General features: G+C 47.5%; 1 protein-coding gene and 3 long non-coding RNA genes across 18 annotated transcripts in view; 1 reads left to right on the top strand and 3 right to left on the bottom strand.

Moving 5' to 3' along the window:
- The window catches only part of LOC132451613 (NACHT, LRR and PYD domains-containing protein 12-like), a 62041-nt gene extending 41286 nt beyond the window's left edge, over window positions 1-20755 (bottom strand). The window contains exons 1-6 of one of the 13 annotated variants that reach the window (XM_060044200.1): window positions 20427-20755; window positions 3760-3856; window positions 3496-3607; window positions 2361-2477; window positions 1992-2058; window positions 1611-1839 (exon numbers count right to left, since the gene is read on the bottom strand). In XM_060044200.1, coding sequence (XP_059900183.1) covers window positions 1611-1839; window positions 1992-2058; window positions 2361-2477; window positions 3496-3607; window positions 3760-3784 — 550 coding nt within the window. In that variant the 5' untranslated portion in view covers window positions 3785-3856; window positions 20427-20755. The other 12 variants (XM_060044195.1, XM_060044194.1, XM_060044201.1 and 9 more) reach the window with 12 other exon arrangements.
- On the bottom strand, window positions 11713-15178 carry LOC132451627 (uncharacterized). 3 transcript variants are annotated; one of them, XR_009524150.1, is made up of 5 exons: window positions 14382-15178; window positions 14054-14155; window positions 13407-13800; window positions 12823-12933; window positions 11713-12302 (listed from the first exon to the last, which is right to left on the bottom strand). It is a non-coding gene; the product is annotated as an uncharacterized LOC132451627 (long non-coding RNA). The 3 variants fall into 3 exon arrangements; XR_009524149.1 differs by having other exon boundaries at window positions 13392-13835; XR_009524148.1 differs by having other exon boundaries at window positions 13392-13800; window positions 14382-15177.
- LOC132451634 (uncharacterized) lies at window positions 16157-16759 on the top strand. The gene is made up of 2 exons (XR_009524156.1): window positions 16157-16469; window positions 16639-16759. It is a non-coding gene; the product is annotated as an uncharacterized LOC132451634 (long non-coding RNA).
- Window positions 17244-19292, bottom strand: LOC132451631 (uncharacterized). Its single transcript, XR_009524153.1, has 2 exons — window positions 18194-19292; window positions 17244-17811 (listed from the first exon to the last, which is right to left on the bottom strand). It is a non-coding gene; the product is annotated as an uncharacterized LOC132451631 (long non-coding RNA).
- Window positions 20756-22814: the final 2059 nt, after the last annotated feature.

Below are 22814 nucleotides of genomic sequence, written 5' to 3' on the forward strand. Positions count from 1 at the left end.
CTATGTTATGTGTGAATTCTGGTTAAACATTTGATAGATCTTTTTGCCTTAAACAGGTTTAAAATCCTGAGAATTATACAGGTTGAGATTCCTGAACATGCTTAAAGGTTTTTAATGATGATCAAATGTAGTGCAAAATATGGCCTAAACGACTGTTATGTTTTTGTTGTGATCTTATCTTACAAAAAAGGGGGGATGTGTGGTAGAAATTAAGGAGTATATTCTATGGTAAACCATGATTATTATGAGGTCTGTGTGTCTAATAGTGGAGAAACACACTGGGCCTGGGTGTCTGGGTTCAGAACAGATGGTGCCCCTAAAAAGGAGCAGGACGCTACGGGGATAAGGCATGCTGACCTCAGCCTTGTGTTTTGGGCTATCTTTGTTGACCATTTGTTGTCTATTTGCTGACCATTCAGGTTAAGATGGATTTATGACTGAGTGGAGGCAGACACCTCAAGGAGAAGCTGCTCTGTTTGTGTGCATAAAAAGACGCCGCAGTTTGTGAATGACAGTGACTTTGCAAACCCACTCAGGCTGTCGTCGTTGTTGTTTTTCTGCACGATAAAGTCTTTTGTCAATTCTTGCTCCGGACCCCTCGATTTCATTTCTCTCTCTCTCTCTTGAATTAGTCTAAGTGTTTTAAATCTCGATTAATCCACGACAGTAGGAGGGGATAAGAACAGTGAGGAGACCCAGGTAGAAGGGGGTAAGAACAGCAGCACAACGGGGATACGAGGGAACCCACGGTAGGGGGTCATTACAGCGAGCACGCCAGTGCGAACACATGTGTTTTGAGGAGGGATTTCAATGTTGTCAGGGTGTCTCTTTCAGTTCAGCTCAGAGCCCTAGCACCCACGGTGCTGAGAGCCCTAGCACCCATGGTGCTGAGAGCCCTAGCACCCACGGTGCTCAGAGCCCTAGCACCCACGGTGCTCAGAGCCCTAGCACCCACGGTGCTGAGAGCCCTAGCACCCACGGTGCTCAGAGCCCTAGCACCCACGGTGCTCAGAGCCCTAGCACCCACGGTGCTGAGAGCCCTAGCACCCACGGTGCTGAGAGCCCTAGCACCCACGGTGCTGAGAGCCCTAGCACCCACGGTGCTGAGAGCCCTAGCACCCACGGTGCTGAGGCGGGAGGTGGGGACGGTGAAGGCCAGCTGAGGATGACGAAGGGAGCGGCAGGGCCTTTCCTCCTGGAGGAGGTTGGGGACATAAGTGGGGGCCACGTTGTGGAGGGCTTTGTCGGTGAGCAGAAGGGTTTTAAGGTCAGTCCGGTGTTGGACAGGGAGCAAGTGTAGTTGGATGAGAACGGGGGTGATGTGGTCGGGTGACTTGGTTCTGGTAATGATGATGTTTAACATTCTTTAACCTGAGACCACCACCATTACCCTACATATCTGGATCAAACCATTTAACCTGATACCCCACAACAAACCTACATACTGGATCAAACCATTTAACATCAAAGAGGAAAGATTGTCTCCACATTGAAGTTTGATATGCATAAGTCTAACATTATGTCATTTAGTCTGAAGAGAACAAATATAATCTCCCACTGCTCATCAAAATGTGTATTTCTTCTCTGTTTTCAAGATAAGAGTCTCTTACCGCCCCCCAGTGTGTCGGCCAGTTCCTCCTGGTTCATCTCCATCAGGCAGAGCTTTGTGATGTCCACCACTCCCTCTATGGCGCGCCTCCTCTGCTCCTCCTTCTTACCATCCACCTCCTCCTCCTCCACTCTCTGACCCTCTGAGCATTGTGGGTAATCTGAGAAGAGATCCCTCCAGAGCTTCTTCAGCTCCTTGTCTAGGAAAGCGTGTGCGTTCTCCTCAGCCCTCTGGAACAGAACAAACATCAGTGAGAACTTTACTCTGAACTCACTGAGGACATCAGACGCATCTTTCCTGGATTCACGTCCCGCTGGACAAGAGAAACTTTCTAATGTTCATGGAGAGCTGAAGTCAAACGTCTTGGTGGACATTTACACACCTTGATCAGCTCTGTTTGATGCTGCTGTAGAGACTGAGCACTGGTAACCTTTGACCTCTTCTGGTGTCTGTGCGGAACACAACACACACACACACACACACACACACACACACACACACACACACACACACACACACACACACACACACACACACACACACACACACACACACACACACACACACACACACACACACACACACACACACACACACACTTTAATTTTTCCTGACTTAGAAACATCAGTACCAGTGAAGTCTGATAACAAGAGTCTGCTCACTCCTGCTGGACTCTTGAAGAAAAACAAGAAACAGGATTTATGGACGTTTGATAGAAGCTGTATGTTTATGATCTCTGATGAATCCTCACCTCTTCTCAATAGACTGATTTCCATCTTTAAAGGTAACAGGATGATCCATAGACCAGTCACTCTTCATGGAGACACAGCTGGGTCCAGGGGAGTCTGCTCTCTGCTGCTGGACTCTTCTAGAAAACAAGAAACAGGACTTCTGTCAGTTTGATAGAAGCTGTACCTTTATAATCTCTAGGGCTGTCAAGTTCTGGTCGGTTGGTTGACTGGTTAATCGATATGCACTTGTTGGACCAAATTCCCTTTGGTCGGACTATGGCTGGTGTTCCTTTAATAAGAACAAAGAGCTTCTTACTCCATTATTTTAGGGCCGGGAGGGGCAAATGCAGACCGATATTTGAGTGACGGGCTATATTGTGTTAGAAATAACATTAGTTATGAATAAAAGAATGTTGAAGGCTTAGTAGTTTCTGTTTCAACAATCATATGGTTTAATAAACTATAGGACTTATAAGACAAGAGGTCAAACCCCCGGGTTCCTCAACGTTGAACTGGCCCATAAGGAAGACCGCTAGTCCTAACTTACTCAACCTTTACTCCGCTACTAACTCATTGATTCCAACCAAGTCATCCATCTGGCAGCATTTGGTTAAAAAGGACGACAAAAAAGCATGCAAAGTGTAGAGTAAGTTTGTGGGCAGATCAGCTAAAATGGTGGCATGAGTACTTTTTTCTTAATACGTCTGTGATTCCTCATCCCCCTTCGTGTTTAACGCTCGCCAGGCTTTGAGTGGGAACACATCAGAATTGGCTTCTTGTCACGAATCCCAGCAGCATCCAGTGGGCCCCGTTATATTACACACAGATAAAAGCTAGAATCAATTCTTCGGTGGTGTCGTCTATAAACGACGCTGCCCGACGCTCCGTGGCTCGTCCGCTGTCTGCTTCATATTGAAGCTCTGCCCTAACCGAGTGGACTCGGACCGAGAGGGGTCTGAAACCCACTGCCCTTCTCCAAACAGCCCTTATGTGATATTGAGGCTAGCAGGTAGAGTACAACGCACTGTGGTAGATTCTGTTGATCCAGAGATAACGTGCACATTGTTTTATAATCATCTTTTCACCATGGACCAATCAGAGAGTTGGTTGAATTTAAGTCTACAGCCCAAATCATCATCTCTAATCAATGCTTACCTCTTCTCAATAGACTGATTTCCATCTTTAAAGTTAAGTAGACGTCCTATAGAGCGGTCACTCTTCATGGAGATACAGCTGGGTCCAGGGGAGTCTGCTCTCTGCTGCTGCTCTGGGCTTCAACACACACACACACACACACACACACACACACACACAAACACACACACACACCTTTTACTCAGACTAATGATGGAGTCATGATGCATCACTGCTGATCTCTGAGATGGACAACAGTCACAGACAGAGAGATCCTCTACTCACCTCTTAGCTTTGCTCCGGCGGCCATGTTCCCCAGACAGAGTGGTCTTAGAGGTAGGACCCCCCTCCTCTATCTCCTCATCCATAGTAGACTGGAGACCTGGACACAAACACAACTCATCCATCACTTCATTTGCCTTTTGAACTTTAGCTGTTTATTGCATTATGGACATCATAGACCATCAATATGAACCCCACAACATAACCACACTGCCCTCACGCAGTACAGATGGGTACAGCAGATGACAGATGAATAATTAAAGACCTTGGAGACTGAAACTGTGCTTAAACTACAACACAAAAAAGATATACAATGCACTTGAAAAATGCATTGCGGTGCAATTAAAAGTAAAGAAAGTTAGAATAATTTCTCCACTGGAACAAAGTCTGAATTCTGTCCCTTTACTGAACCATAGATTCCCTAAATCAACTGGTGAAGCTCAACACATCGATAGTCAATACGCACAAATATTAACTTTTTTAAACATCAGCACATTGAAAGGACTTCTGTTACATCCTTATTTTAATTCGGATTAGCATCAAGACAAACAAATCACTTGAATATTGAAGGCAATGTTCAATTTACCACACGGCACAGAAAAGCAGTGAAACATGAACCAATCTTGTAGGCAGTGGCTATTCGTACGGCGACCGTAAAAATACTGCATTAGTCTATTTTCACGGCAGGTTATGGTTATGGTTAGGGTTAGGGTTATTACTATAATTAATTACTATAATTACGGTCGGCCCGGTTAGGGTTAGCGCCGAGCAGACTGATAAATCAAGTGCGGTCACGTGACAAGCTCGGTCGCCGTACGAATAGCCACTGCCAATGGGGGGATGTTGTATTCTCTAGAGTAAACTCCGTCTTTAATTGATAAGCGATACACGGAAACGTATTCAACGATGAGATCAGTATTATATACCAGTAACCTAAAGTAAATATTAACGGTAGTAAGCTGGTTGTTCATAACATAACCGAAAGACAATATAAATGGTAGTAAACTGTCAGCCTACCTTACTTCATCGTATCTACTGGGATCTACCGGGATTATATTGCGTCCATACGGTATAAAGTTGTGAAAGTTTAAATGCAAGGGAAGTGCATTTGAGGAAGTGAACTGAAGGGGTTGACTCAGAGTGGAAAAAACATCCGAGGAGACGCCCCTCTCAGTGCGAGAGAGAAAGAGAGAAAGAGAGAGAGAGAGAGAGAGAGAGAGAGAGAGAGAGAGAGAGAGAGAGAGAGAGAGAGAGAGAGAGAGAGAGAGAGAGAGAGAGAGAGAGAGAGAGAGAGAGAGAGAGAGAGAGAGAGAGAGAGAGAGAGAGAGAGAGAGAGAGAGAGAGAGAGAGAGAGAGAGAGAGAGAGATTTTTTTAGATTTTTCAAAAACACTTTATTTACAATCAACCGAGAGTACAATACATCAGGAAAAGTGCTATTTGTTCAGTCTTTAAAAATCTTTTGGGGTTTATCCAACAAAATTCTGTGCAAAGTGCAAATCATCATTTTCAACAAAGCAAATAATATTATTGTAACACCAGCGCTGTTTAAAAGCATCTACATCCCCAATCGCCTTATAAAACGTATACTCCAGCCAGACTCTGGCTCTGACGTTACAGAGGAACACAGGAGGGGCCTCATGCCCTGCTCTGCCCTCCACCTTATTTCTCTGGCTGATGTACACGGCCATTTTTGCTTCTCCTAACTGTACGTCCACACCAGTCGCTCACAAAGTTTCGCTGCGAATTTTTGTTCGCTTTGGTCGCTCAAGTCGCTCATGACGTACAATTAAATTATGCAGACGCATTTAAAGGAGCCGTATGCGTTTAGTAGGCCCTACAGACAGCCATATCAAATAGTGAACTCTCCCATACACCTTGGCCATATTGCCGAGACGGTTTTGCTTGTTCGATAAAGTGCTTCGACAACAAGTAGGACAGGGATTCCCCCCAATATAAAAAAAATCCTAAAATGCAGGCTAATTACAACCGAGAACAAAAAACCCTGCGTGCTGTAGTAGTTGAAATATGTTTCACTGATCTGGATCTGCAAATCATGATCTGCACTCATTCGTCGCATTCAAAACAAATAGTCATTGTCGCACATGGCTAATTTGCATACGTGCACAGGACTGGTTGGCTCCGCAAGGCTAATAATGGAACATATCTATATATCTAGGCCTTTCTGTCTATCTATCTATCAACGCGTGTCTTGTTTTAATGTGATGTATTGTGTGTATGTCCAGTCAGACTTGTTCTGTGTGGTCTTGTAGGCTACTGTCCTGTGTGGGCCGAACCACCTAAATGGATTCCCGACGATTTGTGTCGTTTGGTATTAATAAAGACTTGACTAGGCTATCTATCTATCTAGACTATTTAATTAACAATTATTCACCTCAGGCTCCGTGAATAGTGGGGAATAGAGGGATAAAAGACAAGAAATATATCCCTTGTCATTTATCCCTCGTCTTGTCGATTAGTTTGTTTATGTGACGATTTCAAATTTTATTTTGGTTTTGTTTAAAGCATGCTACACGCGATTGGTTGGTTAGATTGGTGGCATGTAGAGCAAATTAAAATGATTCCCGCTTAAATACGAACGTTCTAGATGTAGCCTATAAATACTCCCGCTTATCATCACTTGATATCCAAACCACTATGGCATTTCGATCTCTGAACTGATAAAGGGTGGGTTCGTACAACACCGGGTGCCCAGTTACAGCCGCCCAGTTACAGCCGCGATTAATACTTCAGCCGACATTTTGTTCAGTGAGTGAATAAAGGTAGGTAGGAACCAAAGTGCCTGCCGATGTTCCCTGGGATCCACGCAAGCGAAGAGCGTCTACATTCCGATTGGCTGTCAGTGTTTGGCCGCTGAAGCGAATAATAGTCATTTGCATAAAGTTAAAAAGTTTTCAACTTCTTTTTGACGCTCTGGTCGCTCAACTTTGGCCGCTGGTAGCGTTGGTCGCTTTGGTCGCTTTGGTCGCTCTTGCCCATAGAAAGTGAATGACTTCCGGCGATTTGGTCGCTCAATTCGCTTCTGGTGTGGACGTACAGTAAGAGATAATTTACCAGCTGCCACTTAACAATAATACTTTTTTTGTATCCAGCACCAAAGATAAGAACTTTTTCAGAAAAAACCACATTCAACAGACTAAAAACCAAAGTTAAAAGAGAGAAAAAAACAGTGAGTCAGTAAAAATATGGAAAACGGTCTCCCGTAGGCCACAGAACGGACATGTGTTTGAAACAGCAGGATTTAAAACCGAGATAAAAGTATTTGAGGCGATGGCACCATGTAGTACCCTCCACTGGAGGTCAGCTGTCCGTTGTTTGAGGGGAGGCTTGTATAAAACCCTCCACTGGGGGCGGGTCCCGTCCCACCCGGGCCTGTTGCTCCACACTGTGGGGGGTCTGCCGCTCAGTCCTTTCTTGTGTATTGCTTTGACAATGTTCTGGTATAATGTAGCCTTGTCGGCCCGGTGCAGGCTGAGCTTGCCCGGGCTGCTGACAGCTAACAGGGGGCCGGTCTCTTCACCTAACGCTGGGCTCAGGATGATGTCTGGGAAAGGGTCCTTGGGGTCTGGCATTGTCTCTCCCCGACAGTACTTCATGAGGAGGCTCCTCTCTGTCCCACAGAGCTTCTGCCTCCAGAGCTCCAGCAGCTTCTGAGCCACCCTGACCGATCGAATGCCCAGGAGAGAGCCCAGGGCCCCGGCCCCCGTCAGCTCCGGCCCTGCAGCCTCCACCAGCTGCTGCAGGCTCACAGTCTTTGACCTATACAGTGCTGTCAGCAGCCCGGGTGTCACGCTACAGACGTCCAGCCTGCTCCCATGGATCAAAGGCTCCTTTAGTAACCAGTGCAGAGAGTTAAAATGTTCACATGTTTTATGATTAAAAAGGGCCCAAGACTTAAAAACGCCCTGATAAAAAGGAGGAAGCCCATTCAACTTTAACAATTTTGAATCAGTTAAAAACAGAGCAGTATCCAGCCCCAATTTACTCACATCTCTGAGGATACAGCTGGTCACGTTCCTCCATACCAAATCGGACGGCCCTGTCAGAAACCTTTTTATAAACAGGAGTCTGAAAGTGGCCGTTCTGCTGGCCAGGTGGATGAGGCCCTGTCCCCCCTCCTCTCTCGACAAGCATAGCACCCCCTGTGGCACCCAGTGCAGACCCCCCCAAAAGAAATCAACCTTTTTTTTTTGGATTTCCGCTAGTAGGCCAGAGGGGGGGTCCACACACGACAGACGATGCCACAAAAGGGATGCAACAAGATTATTTAAAACTAAAACTCTACCTCTGTACGACATTTGAGGGAGCAGCCATTTCCATCTTCTCATTTTTTCCTCTGCTCTTTCAATGACGGTCTCCCAGTTTCTCTTCACCACCGCCTCATTCCCGAGAAACACTGAGATATTTTAACCCGTCCCTTCTCCAGGCAAGGCTCTGGGGGAGAACCAGGAGACCGTCAGACCATTCACCAACAGCAAGGGCTTCACTCTTTTTCCAGTTCACCCTTGCTGCTGATAAAATAGTAAAATCATTAATAATATTTTCTAAAATGCCCATCTCCCGCTGATTCTTAATAAAAACAATGAGATCATCCGCATAGGCCGATAAAACAATGCTTCCACTAAAACCAGGTAAAATTAGACCTTCAATATTAAGACGTATTTTGTTGAGGAGGGGTTCCAGGGAGAGTGCATAGACCATCCCAGACAGAGCACAGCCTTGCCTGACACCTCTACACACTCTAAAAGGAGCACACAGACTACCGTTGACCTTTAGCACACTCTCAACCTCACTGTACAACACCTTGATCTTAGCTATAAAACCAGCGCTGAACCCAAACTTCTCCATAACTTTCCAGAGGAAGTTGTGTTTAACGCGGTCGAAAGCCTTTTCCTGGTCCAGAGAAATCAAACCAGTGTTAAAACCCAATGAGCTGGAGACGTCCAAAACATCTCGAATAAGGTGGACATTGTCCACCATGGACCTGCCGGGCACACAGTAGGTCTGGTCCCGGTGGATGACCTGCTCCATAGCTTTCCCCAGCCTGGAGGCAAAAAGTCTGGACAGAAGCTTATAATCCACACACAGCAAAGACACAGGGCGCCAGTTTTTTATATCTAGCAGGTTACCTTTCTTTGGGAGGAGAGTGATAACTGCTCTGCGGCATGAAGTGGGCATTGAGCCAAAGGCCAGACTCTCATTAAAAACATCTAAAAGATCATTGGCAAAGATGTCCCAAAAGGCTTTATAAAACTCAACTGTGAGGCCGTCTATGCCGGGAGCCCGCCGTCCCTGCATGCCCTGCAGGGCGGCGTATAGTTCCTGCATCTCTAACGGCCCTTCAAGACAGGAGTTGGTCTCCGCAGAGACCTGAGGCAGTCCACCAGTGAACCCCTCTATCAGTGAGTCCTCCTCCTCATACTCGCTACTGTAGAGGGAAGTGTAGAACTCTACTGCACGCCTCCGGATCTGGCCTGGCTCGACAATCTCCAGCCCTGTGTCTGAAAGCAGTGTGTGGATTACCCGCTTCTGCCCATTCTTCCTATCCAGGCCGAAGAAATAGCTAGAGGGAACATCCATCTCCGCAATGGTTTGAAACCGGGACCTGACCAGTGCACCCTGTACTTTACTTTCCAGCAGGTCAGCTAATGCTAGCTTTTTAATTTTGAGGACTTCAATATGTCCTCGATCTCCTGTGGATTCACCTAAATTCTCTAGTTCCACTATATCTATCTCCAGGTCCTTCATAGATCTAGTGATGTCTCTAGTGACATTGAGGGTGTGCTGTTGACATAAAAGTTTGATTTCGGTCTTGCCATGGTCCCACCACTGCCTAAGACTGCTAAAATCATTCTTCCTCTGCCTAAAAACATCCCAAAAATAAATAAGCACCTCCCTAAACTTTCTATCAAACGTTTAAACAGAGTTAAAATGCCAGTAAGCACTTTTAGGCTTTACATTTCTAATAAAAACCTGACATAAAACCAAAGAGTGATCAGTAAAAACAGCTGGGATAATGGTGCATGATTTATAAATATTAAAATGATGCTTAAAACAATAAATACGGTCTAGTCTGGCTGAGGATATCCTACTCTCTCTGAGGTGGGACCACGTGTACTGTCGGCAGTCTGCATGCATCCTTCTCCACACGTCCACCAGGCCATAAGCAGAGACCAGCTGCCTCAGAGCATGCTGGGATGCTGGATGTGGCTCTGCATGGTTTCGGTCTAAAACCTCATTTTCAGTACAATTAAAATCCCCACCCAAGAATAAAAAATACTCTGTTGCACAGCCATTTAAAACATCACTTACCTTTTCTAAAAAAAACTTTCCTCTCTGCACCATTTGTCGGAGCATACACATTAATAAAAACAGCCGTAAAAACATCAAACCGAGCTTTGACTAAAAGTAGCCTCCCCTCGATAAAATGCTCGACCTCCAGTGAGACCGGAGTGAAAGCCTTGGAGAAGAGGAAGCCTACTCCTCCACTCAGAGAAGTACCGTGACTCAAAATGGCTTCCCCGTCCCACTCTCTCCTCCAGTCCGCCTCATTGCCCCCATCACTGTGCGTTTCTTGTAAAAATAAAATATTGACTTTCTTCATTTTTGCTGTTTCAAAAATACTTTTTTTTTCCCCTCTCTGGCTCCATTTACATTAACACTGCCTACCCTAAAACAATCCATGTCAAATGTGATGTTAAAAATAAAATAAACAATCAATAAATGAATTAAGACACACATTTGAGCATTTCCCATCATCACAATTCATTTGTTTCTTTGCCTTAAGCACAAGTTTCTTCAATCTAAAAACTTCTTGGTCGGTGAGGCCAGACACCTCTTTCTGGCTAATGTGGAGCCGGGCAGAGGAGCAAAACAAAAGCAAATCAGGGAAGAAATCCTCAATTTTCACTTTATGCTGGTTTTTGGTCTGCTTTAAAAAAAACGCTTATTCTATCAGCAGTATATTGGGTTCTGTGTTGGCTGCTGGTGAGGCCAAGAACTTCACTGCCATCAGATACATATTCCTCACTGCCACTCTCATCTGTACTGGCTCCCTTATCTGCCTGTCTATCTTCTGCACAGACTTTACTGCTTTTTGCCTCACTTGATGCGTTTTTTATTTTCCTCCTACGTTTAGCACTAGGTAGGCCTACTGTCTTTACCACCTCCTCTTCCTCCATCCCATCCACCTCTACTTCACCAATGACCTCCTCCGTCTGCACTTCACCTATATCCACTGCCTGTCCCCCTTCGCTGATCCCAACTAGGCCTACCTGTTCTCCACCTGCATTTACACTGGCTTCCTTCTCCTTTCCTCCCACCACTACACTTTCCTCTGTTCCACCCAAAACCTCATTCCCACTTTCACGCACACACACACCCTGTGTATTTACACTACTCACCCGGTGCGTAGCGTCCTCTACCGCAGCAGCACCAAGCGGCGCAGCACGCGGAGCGGCCGCCGGCCGCTCGGAGACGACAATAGGTGCCGCAGCGGGGAGTTCCCCGGCCGGGGGAGCCGATCACCAGGCAGCGGACCCCCGCCGGCCAAGTGGTGGCCTCGCCCCGGCACCAACAGCCCCCCCTGGACCAGCCGGATTCAGATCACCTTGTCTCGGGCAGGCTTCCACCGTGTGCCCCTCCTCTCCACAACCGAAACATTTCATTCCCGACGAGGTTGCAAAAATCACGTATTCATAATCATCTACCTTTACAATGAAACGGAGGTTCAGTTCCTCGTTCCGATTGTTCAGTATCATCGATAGGAGACCTGTTGGTGGTTTGAACGTGTTGTATTAGCAGAGAATGGCCTGCGGGGGCAGTATGTACATTGTTAAATACATGAATAGGCTTGAATTTAGTAGTAATATGGATGTTTGATATTTAGCTTGACATTAACCAAGTCAAAGGACAATTTATGAAACGCACCAAACATGCAGAAGTCAATGTAGGATTTTAATATACAGTGTAAACAAAAACACTTGACAGAAGTTGAATACATACTTTTGTAAAGGAAAGCAGAGGAAAACATTTTCCCAAATTAATAATTTCAAAATGTCACCACCATTCACAAAAGCAAATGAAGGGGTTTGTGTAAAACCAGTCCTCCCTGACCAGCTCTGTCCCTGACTCTAAACCCTGACTCTCAACCCTAACGCTGAACCCTCTGAGGGCAGGAAGACGGTCCTTCAGTGTAAATGTTCAAGAAGACACTCCTTCAGAGTAAAGGCTCGAACCACGGAGAAGGAAGAAGAAGGTAAGGAGTAGAGATTAGTGAAGTAGTGAGGTTAGTGACAGACGTGAGGGAAAGGCGTGTGGAAGCACACGGGTACATGTGGGGTCAAAAAGATCACTCCCACTGGAGGTCATTGATCCATCAGGATCAGACCGCTGAGTTCAGCAGGTCTTCTGGAAGATGAGGCTAAGATGAACTGAGAAGACGGGACCAGCAGGATCAGGTGGGGTTCAGCTCAGGTGAGTCGGACCCCGACCAAACAGGATCAGGCGAGGTTCAGCTCTGGTGTGTCTGCCCAGAGCAAACAAGGACATGGATCAATATTCAAAAGATGCAACATTATCTGAACCAAAGATAAGTCATTAAGGAGCAGGCAGGCTTTAGGGCGCCTTGCTCAAGGACGCATCACTGTACCCAGGGCTGACGGACTGCGGGGGAAAGTGAGGCAGTTGTGGGGGGGCCCAAGGCAGAGGGGGGGCCCATGGCAATAAAAATAAATAAATAAATAAATATTGAATTATCCCCCAGTCCATAGTCTTAGGAGTCGCACACGGCCACGTCTCCCCCCCGTCAACAATTGTTCTCAACTACTACACCCCCCCCCCCGGTCAACAATTCAGCGCAGGGGGCTGGTAGGGGGAATTCTGGGGGGGGGCGGTGGGGGGCCCATCAGTACCTCTTGTATAGGGGCCCAGGATTTGGTGCAACGGCCCTGACTGTACCCCGAGGACTTGAACCCGGCACCAATGGTCTGAGAGCTGAACCCCCAACCCCCTACCTGGTCCACCAGGTCCAGATAATGCAAACTTACGAGGAATCCTTGATGGTAGAGTCCTGGTCGTCCTCAGGATTTGCCTTCCAGATCTATGGCTTCTCCGTCAGCACTCCAGATTCCTGGTCTGGTTACAAACGTAATTTGTCTCTAATGTAAGGTAACAAACACATTAGTAGTTTGGCTCTAATGTAAGGTCACAAACACAGCAGTAGTTGGCCTCTAATTACGCGTAACAAAGTAGCAGCTGTAGTTTGTCTGGTAACCAACCACCAGGGCCGTCGATAAGGGGTGAAAGGTGATGACGATTCAGGGGGCCCACAGCCCAGGGGGGGCCCACAAAAAAATAAAATATATATATTTTAAATTATTACTTTATCACCAGCCCACCAGCCCGTCCCCCGTCCCCCCCCGTCAACAACTGTTCTCCCCGGTCAACAATTGCTCCTTCCACCCTCCCCCCCCCCCCGTCAACAATTCAGCGCAGGGGGGCCCATCAGTAAATCTTGTCTAGGGGCCCAGGAATTGTAGCAACGGCCCTACAGTAGTATGCCTTAACTTAACTACTGGACAAACTAATCCTGTGTTACAACAAGTCCACACTTTACTTTATGCAAACTGACAAGGATCCTTGTTGGTAGAGTGGTGTCGTCCTCCAGAGTCTTGGCTCCTCCATCAGCGCTCCTCAGCCAGAGTCCTGGTCTGGAACAAACAGCTGAAGTCTTGCTTCAATGTGTGGTAAAACAGATGTAGTTGTCTGGTATATTAACAAATGCCGGTAGTTTGTGGTAGCAGTATTCTACGTTAAGTGGCACTGAGTGTGATGATCACTTCAGAGTCGGGCTCCATCTACCCAACGACAGAAAGCCTCCACCAGGCAGGGCCTCCATCAGTTCCTCCACCAGGCAGAGCCTCCATCAGCTCCTTCACCCGGAAGGGCCTTCAGCACGGCTTCTCCATCAGGCAGGTTCTTCAGCACGGCTCCTCCATCAGCCCCTTCAGCCATGGATTCCTGGTCTGGTCACAAACAGTTGGTCTCAGCAGTAAATCACCTGGAGACGCAACCCACCCCACCTCCTGCATCTGAGGTTCATTTGTAAAATGGAAGACGAATTTAAACATATTTAAACACTTGAATTAGACAACGTCTACGGATTGACCCATTCAGCAATTCATACACCACGGTCGTAGCAGCACTCGTAACAATAATGGCTAACCCTAACCCTAAACTGAGGATTTTAGTTTTTCAGATGAGATTGGTGATGGTTACCCTCTGGTCCGGTGCTGCAGGCCCCTGGTCTCCAGCCTCAGTCTCCGGTCCATCCTGGCACCACAAGCCTCCGGTCCCCAGCCTCTCAGCCTCGCCTTTCAGCTACAGCAGCAGGTTTACATCAGCATTTAACCAAAAATAAACTTATTTGACTCCGAAACCGATTTACACAATTAATTTAACTATTATTTTATAACTCAAGGCTAGAAAAGACTCGAGAGATCAGACATGAGCATCCCGTTTTGGGAATGAAGACAGAGCAGTCGACAAGTTTAAAGAAGTTGTTCAGCCCATGCATTGAAACTGACTCACACACCAGAGCACTGACCTGTTCTGGAGAACTTCTGACAGCAGGTGGAGGTCTGGCTCTGGGTGAGGAGGTGGAGGTCTGGCTCTGGGTGAGGAGGTGGAGGTGGAGGTCTGGCTCTGGGTGAGGAGGTGGAGGTCTGGCTCTGGGTGAGGAGGTCTGGCTCTGGGTGAGGAGGTCTGGCTCTGGGTGAGGAGGTCTGGCTCTGGGTGAGGAGGTGGAGGTCTGGCTCTGGGTGAGGAGGCAGACACCTTGGGACAAACATGTTACCTTTTTAACCTTATACAGTTCTAGAGTTTCTTCTACTGTAACATGTGGGAAAGACAGACATTATTTTAGCTTTGTTATTATCCAGTTGGTAACCAAGCACCAAAGTTGTTGTTTAACGTCATTCCATTGGGTAGGGTTTTACTTCTGTGGCAATTATTGACACCAGATATTTAGAACGTACGAAAGCTGAAGTAACAAAGAACACTAAGCAGTATCGATATTAAATCAAATATACTCAGCCATATTCAGGTGCAGGGTTCCGTCGAAGAAATGCCAAATTGTCATCCACCTTGAAATGATCTTCAGCCTTCACTGATGATCAGAAATGGGCCCGCAAGTAGAACGTTGTTTTGAACGCAGCGAGAGTCCCGTCAACGTGGTTAAAGTCGGCGCAACAGTCGGAAATGATCACCATATTGTACGATGTACGCGTCAGTGTGTATTCAATATCAAACGTAAGTCGTTTAAGATAAGGGGCAACAATTCCTAATGGAAACTGACTGAAAAATAGTTTCTGTTGGCAACAAACTCTACAAGATACGCGAATACATCCAGAACGTTCCGCCAGATGGTCTTCATAAAAGCACAGCCAACAGACTTACCTTGATGTGATCTGTTTGTTGCTGTTGGTCATTACTGCTATTCAGTGTACCTTTACATTATTATGCACCCAGTGTGTACAAGTTAAATCACTCAAAACCGTACGAAGAACCGAACCACCATGTACGTTCCACAACAACTTTAAACCTCAACTCCTTGCTTAAAAACAATGGAATAATTCAATACAAAACCACAATAAAAACAACAATTATCTCGATATTCAGGGTACAAACCATACAGATCAAATCTAAACAGTGAGCTCACAGAGAGCCGACCATAGCCAAGCAATGTCACCCTGACAACCTCACTACCAACAGCAAATCATGCCAGCCAAACAACACATGTACAGGTCCAGTGAGAAGTGGGCATTTGAGCGAAAGGACTGCCCATAATAAAATTAAGCCCAATTCCTGAACTATCCAACCATCTTCATGGTTTAAAGATTTAAAGACTTAAATTGCAGTTGGGTTCGAATCATCGTTGTCTGCTCCCTCTTTACTTATAAAACTCTACATCTCCATCGCTATAGTGTTGCATCCTACTCATGAGGGTGTGGTCTGAGTGAGCAGAGATGAGTGCTGGGATACAGTGCTGTCTGAAGTCTTCAGTTCTATAGACACGCCCCTCAGGAGAAACCAAGTGTTTGAGAATCTGTCGTGACATCAGTTACATGAGCTGGAATATTCTTCAAGATGGCACCAGGATTCTCAGAGGAGAAAGGCCAAGAGGATGATGTGAGGGTTCTTCCTCTCAGCCAGTGAAACACATCAACGGTCTTCATCAGAGTACCATGGAACACTTCGAAACGGTCTCCTCTATACACATTGTAGCCCCAGTGAAGGTTTCCTTGCCTCCTCAGCTGAAGAGCACAACTTCAGCTTTAAGAGCGCAGTAGTTGGAGTTCCCAGATTGGTTCTGATTTAAGGGAACCGATCGTTCAGCTAGTCCTGTACAGCAAATACAGTTCAGCCTGAGAAGACGCGCAACTGAGAGCAAGACAAGATCCACAGGGCTCTCCATCAATCCAGCCACGTAGGAAGATCCGCCTCATTACAGGTCTGAAGGTCATCTTGAACATCCATTGAGGTCCCTTTCCAACTTCAGAGTCCTTGTGGAATGCCTTTAGGTGTCCATCCTCCATTGATCCTGATTGGTGTAGTCCTAGTTTGAAGTCGCTGATCTGAACACGCCGCTTGCATCCTTTTACACTTGATTTGGATACTCTCCTTCCTGCCCAGTGTGTAGGATATCGCTCCGGAGTGTCGCTCAGGGCTCTTCATGTCTCCTGGAGGCCTCAAGTAAACGTGTGGCCGTCCAGCAGGTATGACTTAGTTGACCATTCCAATACACCAAGCCAAGCCAATCATACAGACCCCCGTAAGAAAATGATCAATGTCAAAGCAAGCAGGACGCAGAACCAAGGAAACACACGTAGAACCCCGTGCCGGGTGTGAGTGGGACACACACACACACAGTAGAACCCTAACGATGCTCAAAAATTTTCCATCTCATGTCAAACCCACACACACACCATAAAAAGCAGCCATAAAAGACCAAACACTCATGCAGGGTAAAAACCTCATGCCAAATACCATTCCATCATCCACCCCCAGCTCTTCTGTCAGGGCACCCAGAACAGAACCACCAATATCTCCAGAGACGTAAATTATTTACAACATTCTTCAGTGGCGTCCCCCATTGGTGATGGATTATGCTTGGAGTCTCCGTGCACGCTGTTTCAACATCTCTGAAGTCTTGTGTTTGTAGTCCAGTGGTTTAGTGATTGAGGGGCCGTCACAGATGCAAACGGTGCAGCTTTAGTCAGCCTGAGGACAGGAAGGAGATCATCTGTTCAGAAGACCACCCAGTGGAGGGGGGTGGCTCTTGAGGAGCAGGATCCATCTTGGAATGGCCCCAAATGAGACCTTCTCTGGAAAGAAACTGTTCCTGAGGAGTCACGATGCCTGGAGGGGACTGTTGAAAGTGTTCCATGGTTCTCTGTGTCAGACTGAAGTCGTTGAGATGAGGAGCCCCCTCATCTCCCCCTGGTGTTTCTCCTTCTGCAACCCTGTCTCCATCTTAAAAAACATTCCGGTCCATGTAACTGACGTCACGACGGTTTCTCAAACACTCGGTTTCCCCTGAGGGGGCGTGTCTACAGACCTGTAGACTTCAGACAGCTCTGTAGCCCAGTATGCACCTCTGCTCACTCAGACCACACCCTCCTCAGTAAAGCAACACTCATGTAATGAAGATGCAGAGCTCAGGAGAGTAGCTGGAAAGAAGACTGAAGACATCAGAACCCAACCCATTACTCCAGCTTACAACAATAACTTGGAGCCTGTAACCATTTTAACAAACCATTAAAACCAACATAAACCAAACGCCTAAGTAACCCATGAACCAATAAAAGATCCTTACTAATCAGATCAACCTTCAGCTAACGGGTTAACTCACCAGGAAGCCAACATACATCAATGTGCCCAAGAGTAATGAGAAACTAATGACTTACAGTTCGCAGTTCATCTTCATGTTAAAGTTGGGATACTCACAGTACTGCAGTTAGATATCCATGATAGACCTTTGAAGGAACAAACAGTTTACTTATTATTGTCCCCAAACTTGGGCACTGTCCCAAGGTTCAACTTCTACCATAGCCATTAAATCAGATAAATGAATGCCAATACAAATTCAGGGCTTTTGGGATCATCCAACTTTTAAATAATGTTTAAGATAAATAAGTTATACTAATTATTTGACTGTCATTATTCAAGAGTGACTACTTCTTACTTTGAGAAGTTTGAATGTATAGTCTCTAAAATGTTACTTTCAGGTAAAATCATTATTTAATTTCAAATGAGAGTTAAAACACCACAATCCCTGATTTCCTTCACACATTATCAGTGATTTATATTCAACATCCAAGTCAATGCAGTTGTGCTTTGCGACACATTTCTACTCACATCAGGTCCAGATGAAATGCTCCTCTTTACTTCAAAAAGTCTTTAACCTGTGAAACAGGAAGAGAAGACAAATAAGTCACAACAGAGCTCAACAGAACATTACACACACGTTCTAGTTTCTGAGAACACAACAACATACCGTGTTTGGGAGACGATAAACTGCCAAACAGTGGAGGACACAAATGTATTGTCCGTTTCCCTCTTATGTGAAATGCACCTGATGCAACCAATGAACCAATTAAGAAAACCACATGGCGTGCGAGCTGCGCAGGTGAGCTAAATAGTAAAACTCAACCCAGGTTCGACCTCCTCTGGTCGCCTTGGTAATAGTGAAAGTCTGTTTAAGCTCTGTGTTTGATCTTAAATGACCTCCCTCATTTTGATTAAAATGATGAGTCTGATTTGACAGATATAGATTCATACTTCAAAACGAAGAATGTCTTCATTCAATTCACCTTACTGTGTGTGTGTGTGTGTGTGTGTGTGTGTGTGCGTGCGTGTGTGCGTGCGTGCGTGCGTCTGTGTGTGTGTGTGTGTGTGTGTGTGTGTGTGTGTGTGTGTGTGTGTGTGTTACTACTGTTTGATGTCAAGTTGGTGAAAAGCAAGTCACGTGTGATCTTGCGTCCATGTCTGTGTAGTGAGTGGATTTGGACAGCAGAGGGCGATGTTTCCACACGAGAACGTCTGCTCTCTGTGCGCTCTGCGAGATACCGTCTCCATAGCAACCATAACTTGACAGTATCCTGAACGGCCCTTTGAGGAGTGAGAAGGAAGCTTTCATCAAAGAGACCAGAGGGACTCATTCACTGGTTAGCTGGAGTCATCGCCCACCACCACACACGTTAACACACACAGACACACACACACACACACACCATACAAACAAACACCAATACACCATATAGATTCACACCATATGCAGGCACACACCACAGATACACATACATAGACCAGGTCCAGGACCAGGACCAGGTGGACCAGCACCAGGACCCGGTGGACCAGGACCAAGACCCAGTGGACAAGGACCAGGACCAGGACCCGGTGGACCAGGACCCGGTGGACCAGGACCAGGACCAGGACCCGGTGGACCAGGACCAGGAACAGGACCCGCTAGACCAGGACCAGGACGCGGTGGACCAGGACCAGGACGCGGTGGACCAGGACCAGGACCAGGACCAGGACCAGGACCAGGTGGACCAGGACCAGGACCCGGTGGACCAGGACCCGTTCGACCAGGACCAAGACCAGGACCCGGTGGACCAGGACCAGGACCAGGACCAGGACCAGGACCAGGACAGTCCACTCCCATCTCCCCACATCATAATAAGTGCAGTACTTATAACCGCTGTATGTCCGTATGAAAACAGTCCGAATCTCAACAATAACAATGTCCATACTGTCAACCTGATAACATATAACCTACACCATCCATGTCTTCACTTCCCACCTTCCTCTTTCTTTGTGTATTAAAGCCGGCCTAAGAACTAAGTGTCCCCACACCTGGAAGGACGTCTGACCTCAGGGCCCCTGGAGGTCCCCGGTGCCCCGCCGTGCGGCGGTGTATGCGGGGGTGCGGGCCCCACGGCTCGGCCGGGGGCCCTCTGGCCTGGTGGCCGGTCGCTGAGGGGCAGGACTGGCCGCGGGAGAAGGCCCACTTGGTGGGAGTGTAGGTCTCTCAGGCCGCGGCTCCTGTCGGTCAGACCGATGTGCAGACTGAGGTAAGGGCTGCGGGTGTCTCCGGTGTGGCCGCGGCACTGCGCCGCTGTCCGTCGCCACCGGGTACGACCTCTGTACCCGGGGTTCTCCAGCCCTTCTCTCACCAGTCTGGACCCTGACGTCCTGGCCCTGATGAAGGGGTGGAAGCGGACATGCAGAGTGGCGGCGGCCCTGGTAGATCCGGCGGGACGACTTTGTCTGTGCGTCTCTTTCCTGAACCCGTCGTCTGTCAACAGGTGCAGGCTGTGGCTTCTCTTCCAACACAGGAAGTGTAGTTCTGATGCGTCTCCCGGTCATGAGCTGAGCTGGGCTCCCACCGGCTGCTGCCCTAGGGGTAGCTCTGGGACACAACAGAGCCAGATGTGGACCGGGCTGCTTCAGGATGTGCTTGGCCGTCTGAACAGCCCGTTCTGCTGCGCCGGTCGCCTGGGGGCGGTGAGGGCTAGTTGTAGTAGGGGCAGAACCAGACTTCTCACTAAAGTCTTTGACCTCACCGGATGTGAATGTTGTCACTCACCGGTTGGAGTGGTATCCCCCATCTCAGGAACATTGAGCCTGCTTTGAGCCTGTTGATGACTTGTATGCTGGACGTTGAAGAGAGGTGAGCTATTTCGAGGTCCCTTGAGTAATAGTCCGTCACCACGAGGTAATTCTGCTTTTCTAGTGTTCAGAGGTCTGCTGCAACGCGCTGCCATCGGCCCTCTGGTAGGGCTGTGGTGAGTAGTGGCTCACGACGCTGAGTGGGTCTGTTCTCAATGTCTCTCTCTCTCTCTCTCTCTCTCTCTCTCTCTCCCTCTCCCTCTCTCTTTCTCTTTCTCTCTCTCTCTCTCTCTCTCTCTCTCTCTCTCTTTTTCTCTCACTCTCTCTCTCTCTGTACTTAATGAATCCTTTAACTACATATAAACAAAATCATGAAATAACTACAGCAACAGCTTTTAAGTACAGAGAGAGAGAGAGAGAGAGAGAGAGAGAGAGAGGGAGTTTAAATCGGTTTAAATATCGTATCTATACATAATATATATTAAATAAGTGAATGATTAATCATCCTGTGGATTAATTGTTAGAGTTTGAGATTGTACACAAACGCAGTTTCACATCAAAAGCAAACACAGTGAACCCAAGCACTGCTGCGGGACCACCATAGTTCTAGTTCCGGTTCTATATATAGTTGGGACCGAGACGCTCTGAAGGGTCCTACCTGCAGACCCCCCGGAGAGGAGCCCCAGCAGCAGCAGCAGTCCCCCCCCCCATGCTGAGTGTGGAGGATGGTCTCTGGTCTCCTGAAGGTCTGAACCGGCGGTACTCGAGGGGAGGGAGGAGGCGGACCCGCTCGACCAATGGGAATTCAGAAAGGCGGTCGCGTCATTAGTTACCAGGTGGACCACAACAGTTGAAGTTGAAATAAGTGAAGCAACCGGAAGAGCACCAGAGAGGCTTGGTGGACCTCGGTGTTCAACAGATTAAACACAGACACGCACACACACACACACACACACACACACACACACACACACACACACACACACAAAATAAAAATATGATGTATATACATAGTAGGCCTTTATATAAATGTAAATAGAGAGTATGTCGGTGGACTTATAGGTTGACTCCATGTGTTCTGGACTACTGTTGTGACAGCGTCGTGGTGCTGAGGAGATCAGCAGGACCGCAGTGCCCCCGTGTGGCCGCCCGGTGAACCGCGGGTCACTGACCGCAGCCGCCTTTGGGGGAATTGTGAATGTGATAGTAGGAAAACAACAACGCCCTCACAAGTAAATGTCCTTTTATGGCTTTATAAAGAATTAAAAAGTTATGAGCAACAAAAAACACAAGTCAATTATCGTTACCAAAGTAATGAAATAGAACTGAGTATCTCCCCGTGCTCGGGGTGTGGGTGTGTCCGTAGCGCTGCGGGGCGGGGGCGATATCAACACGGTGAGAGCCGACTGTTCTGGGAGCCGTTGAATGAACCGGAACAACTCACAGAGAGAGTAACCGAGTGACGCAGTGAACCCGCTCAGACCCGCTCCGCTCCTGGTCCTCGCTCAGACCCGCTCCGCTCCTGGTCCCGGGTGAGGTCATCCGTCGGAGCCTGACACGATGCTGAGCAGCGCGGCGGTGAACACTCGCAGGTCAGGGTTAGGGTCAGGGTTAGGGTTAGGGTTGGGGTTAGGACGCTAAGGACGGTCACTGGGACCTGACACACGTCGCTGAGTTGAGAGGTGGTTTGATGCTTTTGTGCTGACTTTCCTGCAAAAATCTCATTTGTGTGTGTGTGTGTGTGTGTGTGTGTGTGTGTGTGTGTGTGTGTGTGTGTGTGTGTGTGTGTGTGTGTGTGTGTGTGTGTGTGTGTGTGTGTGTGTGTGTGTGTGTGTGTGGGAACGTAGATCTGGAGGCTAGTCTGTCCCCGCGTGGCTTCAGGCCTCCGACCGCAAGAAAGACGGGAACCACCATCGCTGGGGTGGTCTTCAAGGTCAGGACACCCCAACACATACACACACACACACAAACACAGACATTAACACACGCACACACACACACACAAACACAGACATTAACACACGCACACACACACATACATACACACACATACACACATCCAATCACTGGTCATCTCCCGCCTCGACTACTGCAACTCACTCCTGGCTGGACTTCCTGCCTCTGCGATTAAACCTTTGCAGCGCATCCAGAATGCGGCAGCGCGCCTCGTGTTCAACCTACCAAAGTTCTCCCATGTGACCCCCCTCTTCCGGGACCTCCACTGGCTCCCTTTAGTAGCTCGCATCAAATTTAAGACGATGGTACTGGCATTCAAGGCAGTCGATGGAACTGCCCCTGCCTACCTCCAAGCATTGCTAAAGCCACACACCCCAGCTCGATCCCTCCGCTCAACTACCTCAGCTGG

This window comes from Gadus macrocephalus, chromosome 22, assembly GCF_031168955.1.
Source record: "Gadus macrocephalus chromosome 22, ASM3116895v1".
NCBI lineage: Eukaryota > Metazoa > Chordata > Actinopteri > Gadiformes > Gadidae > Gadus > Gadus macrocephalus.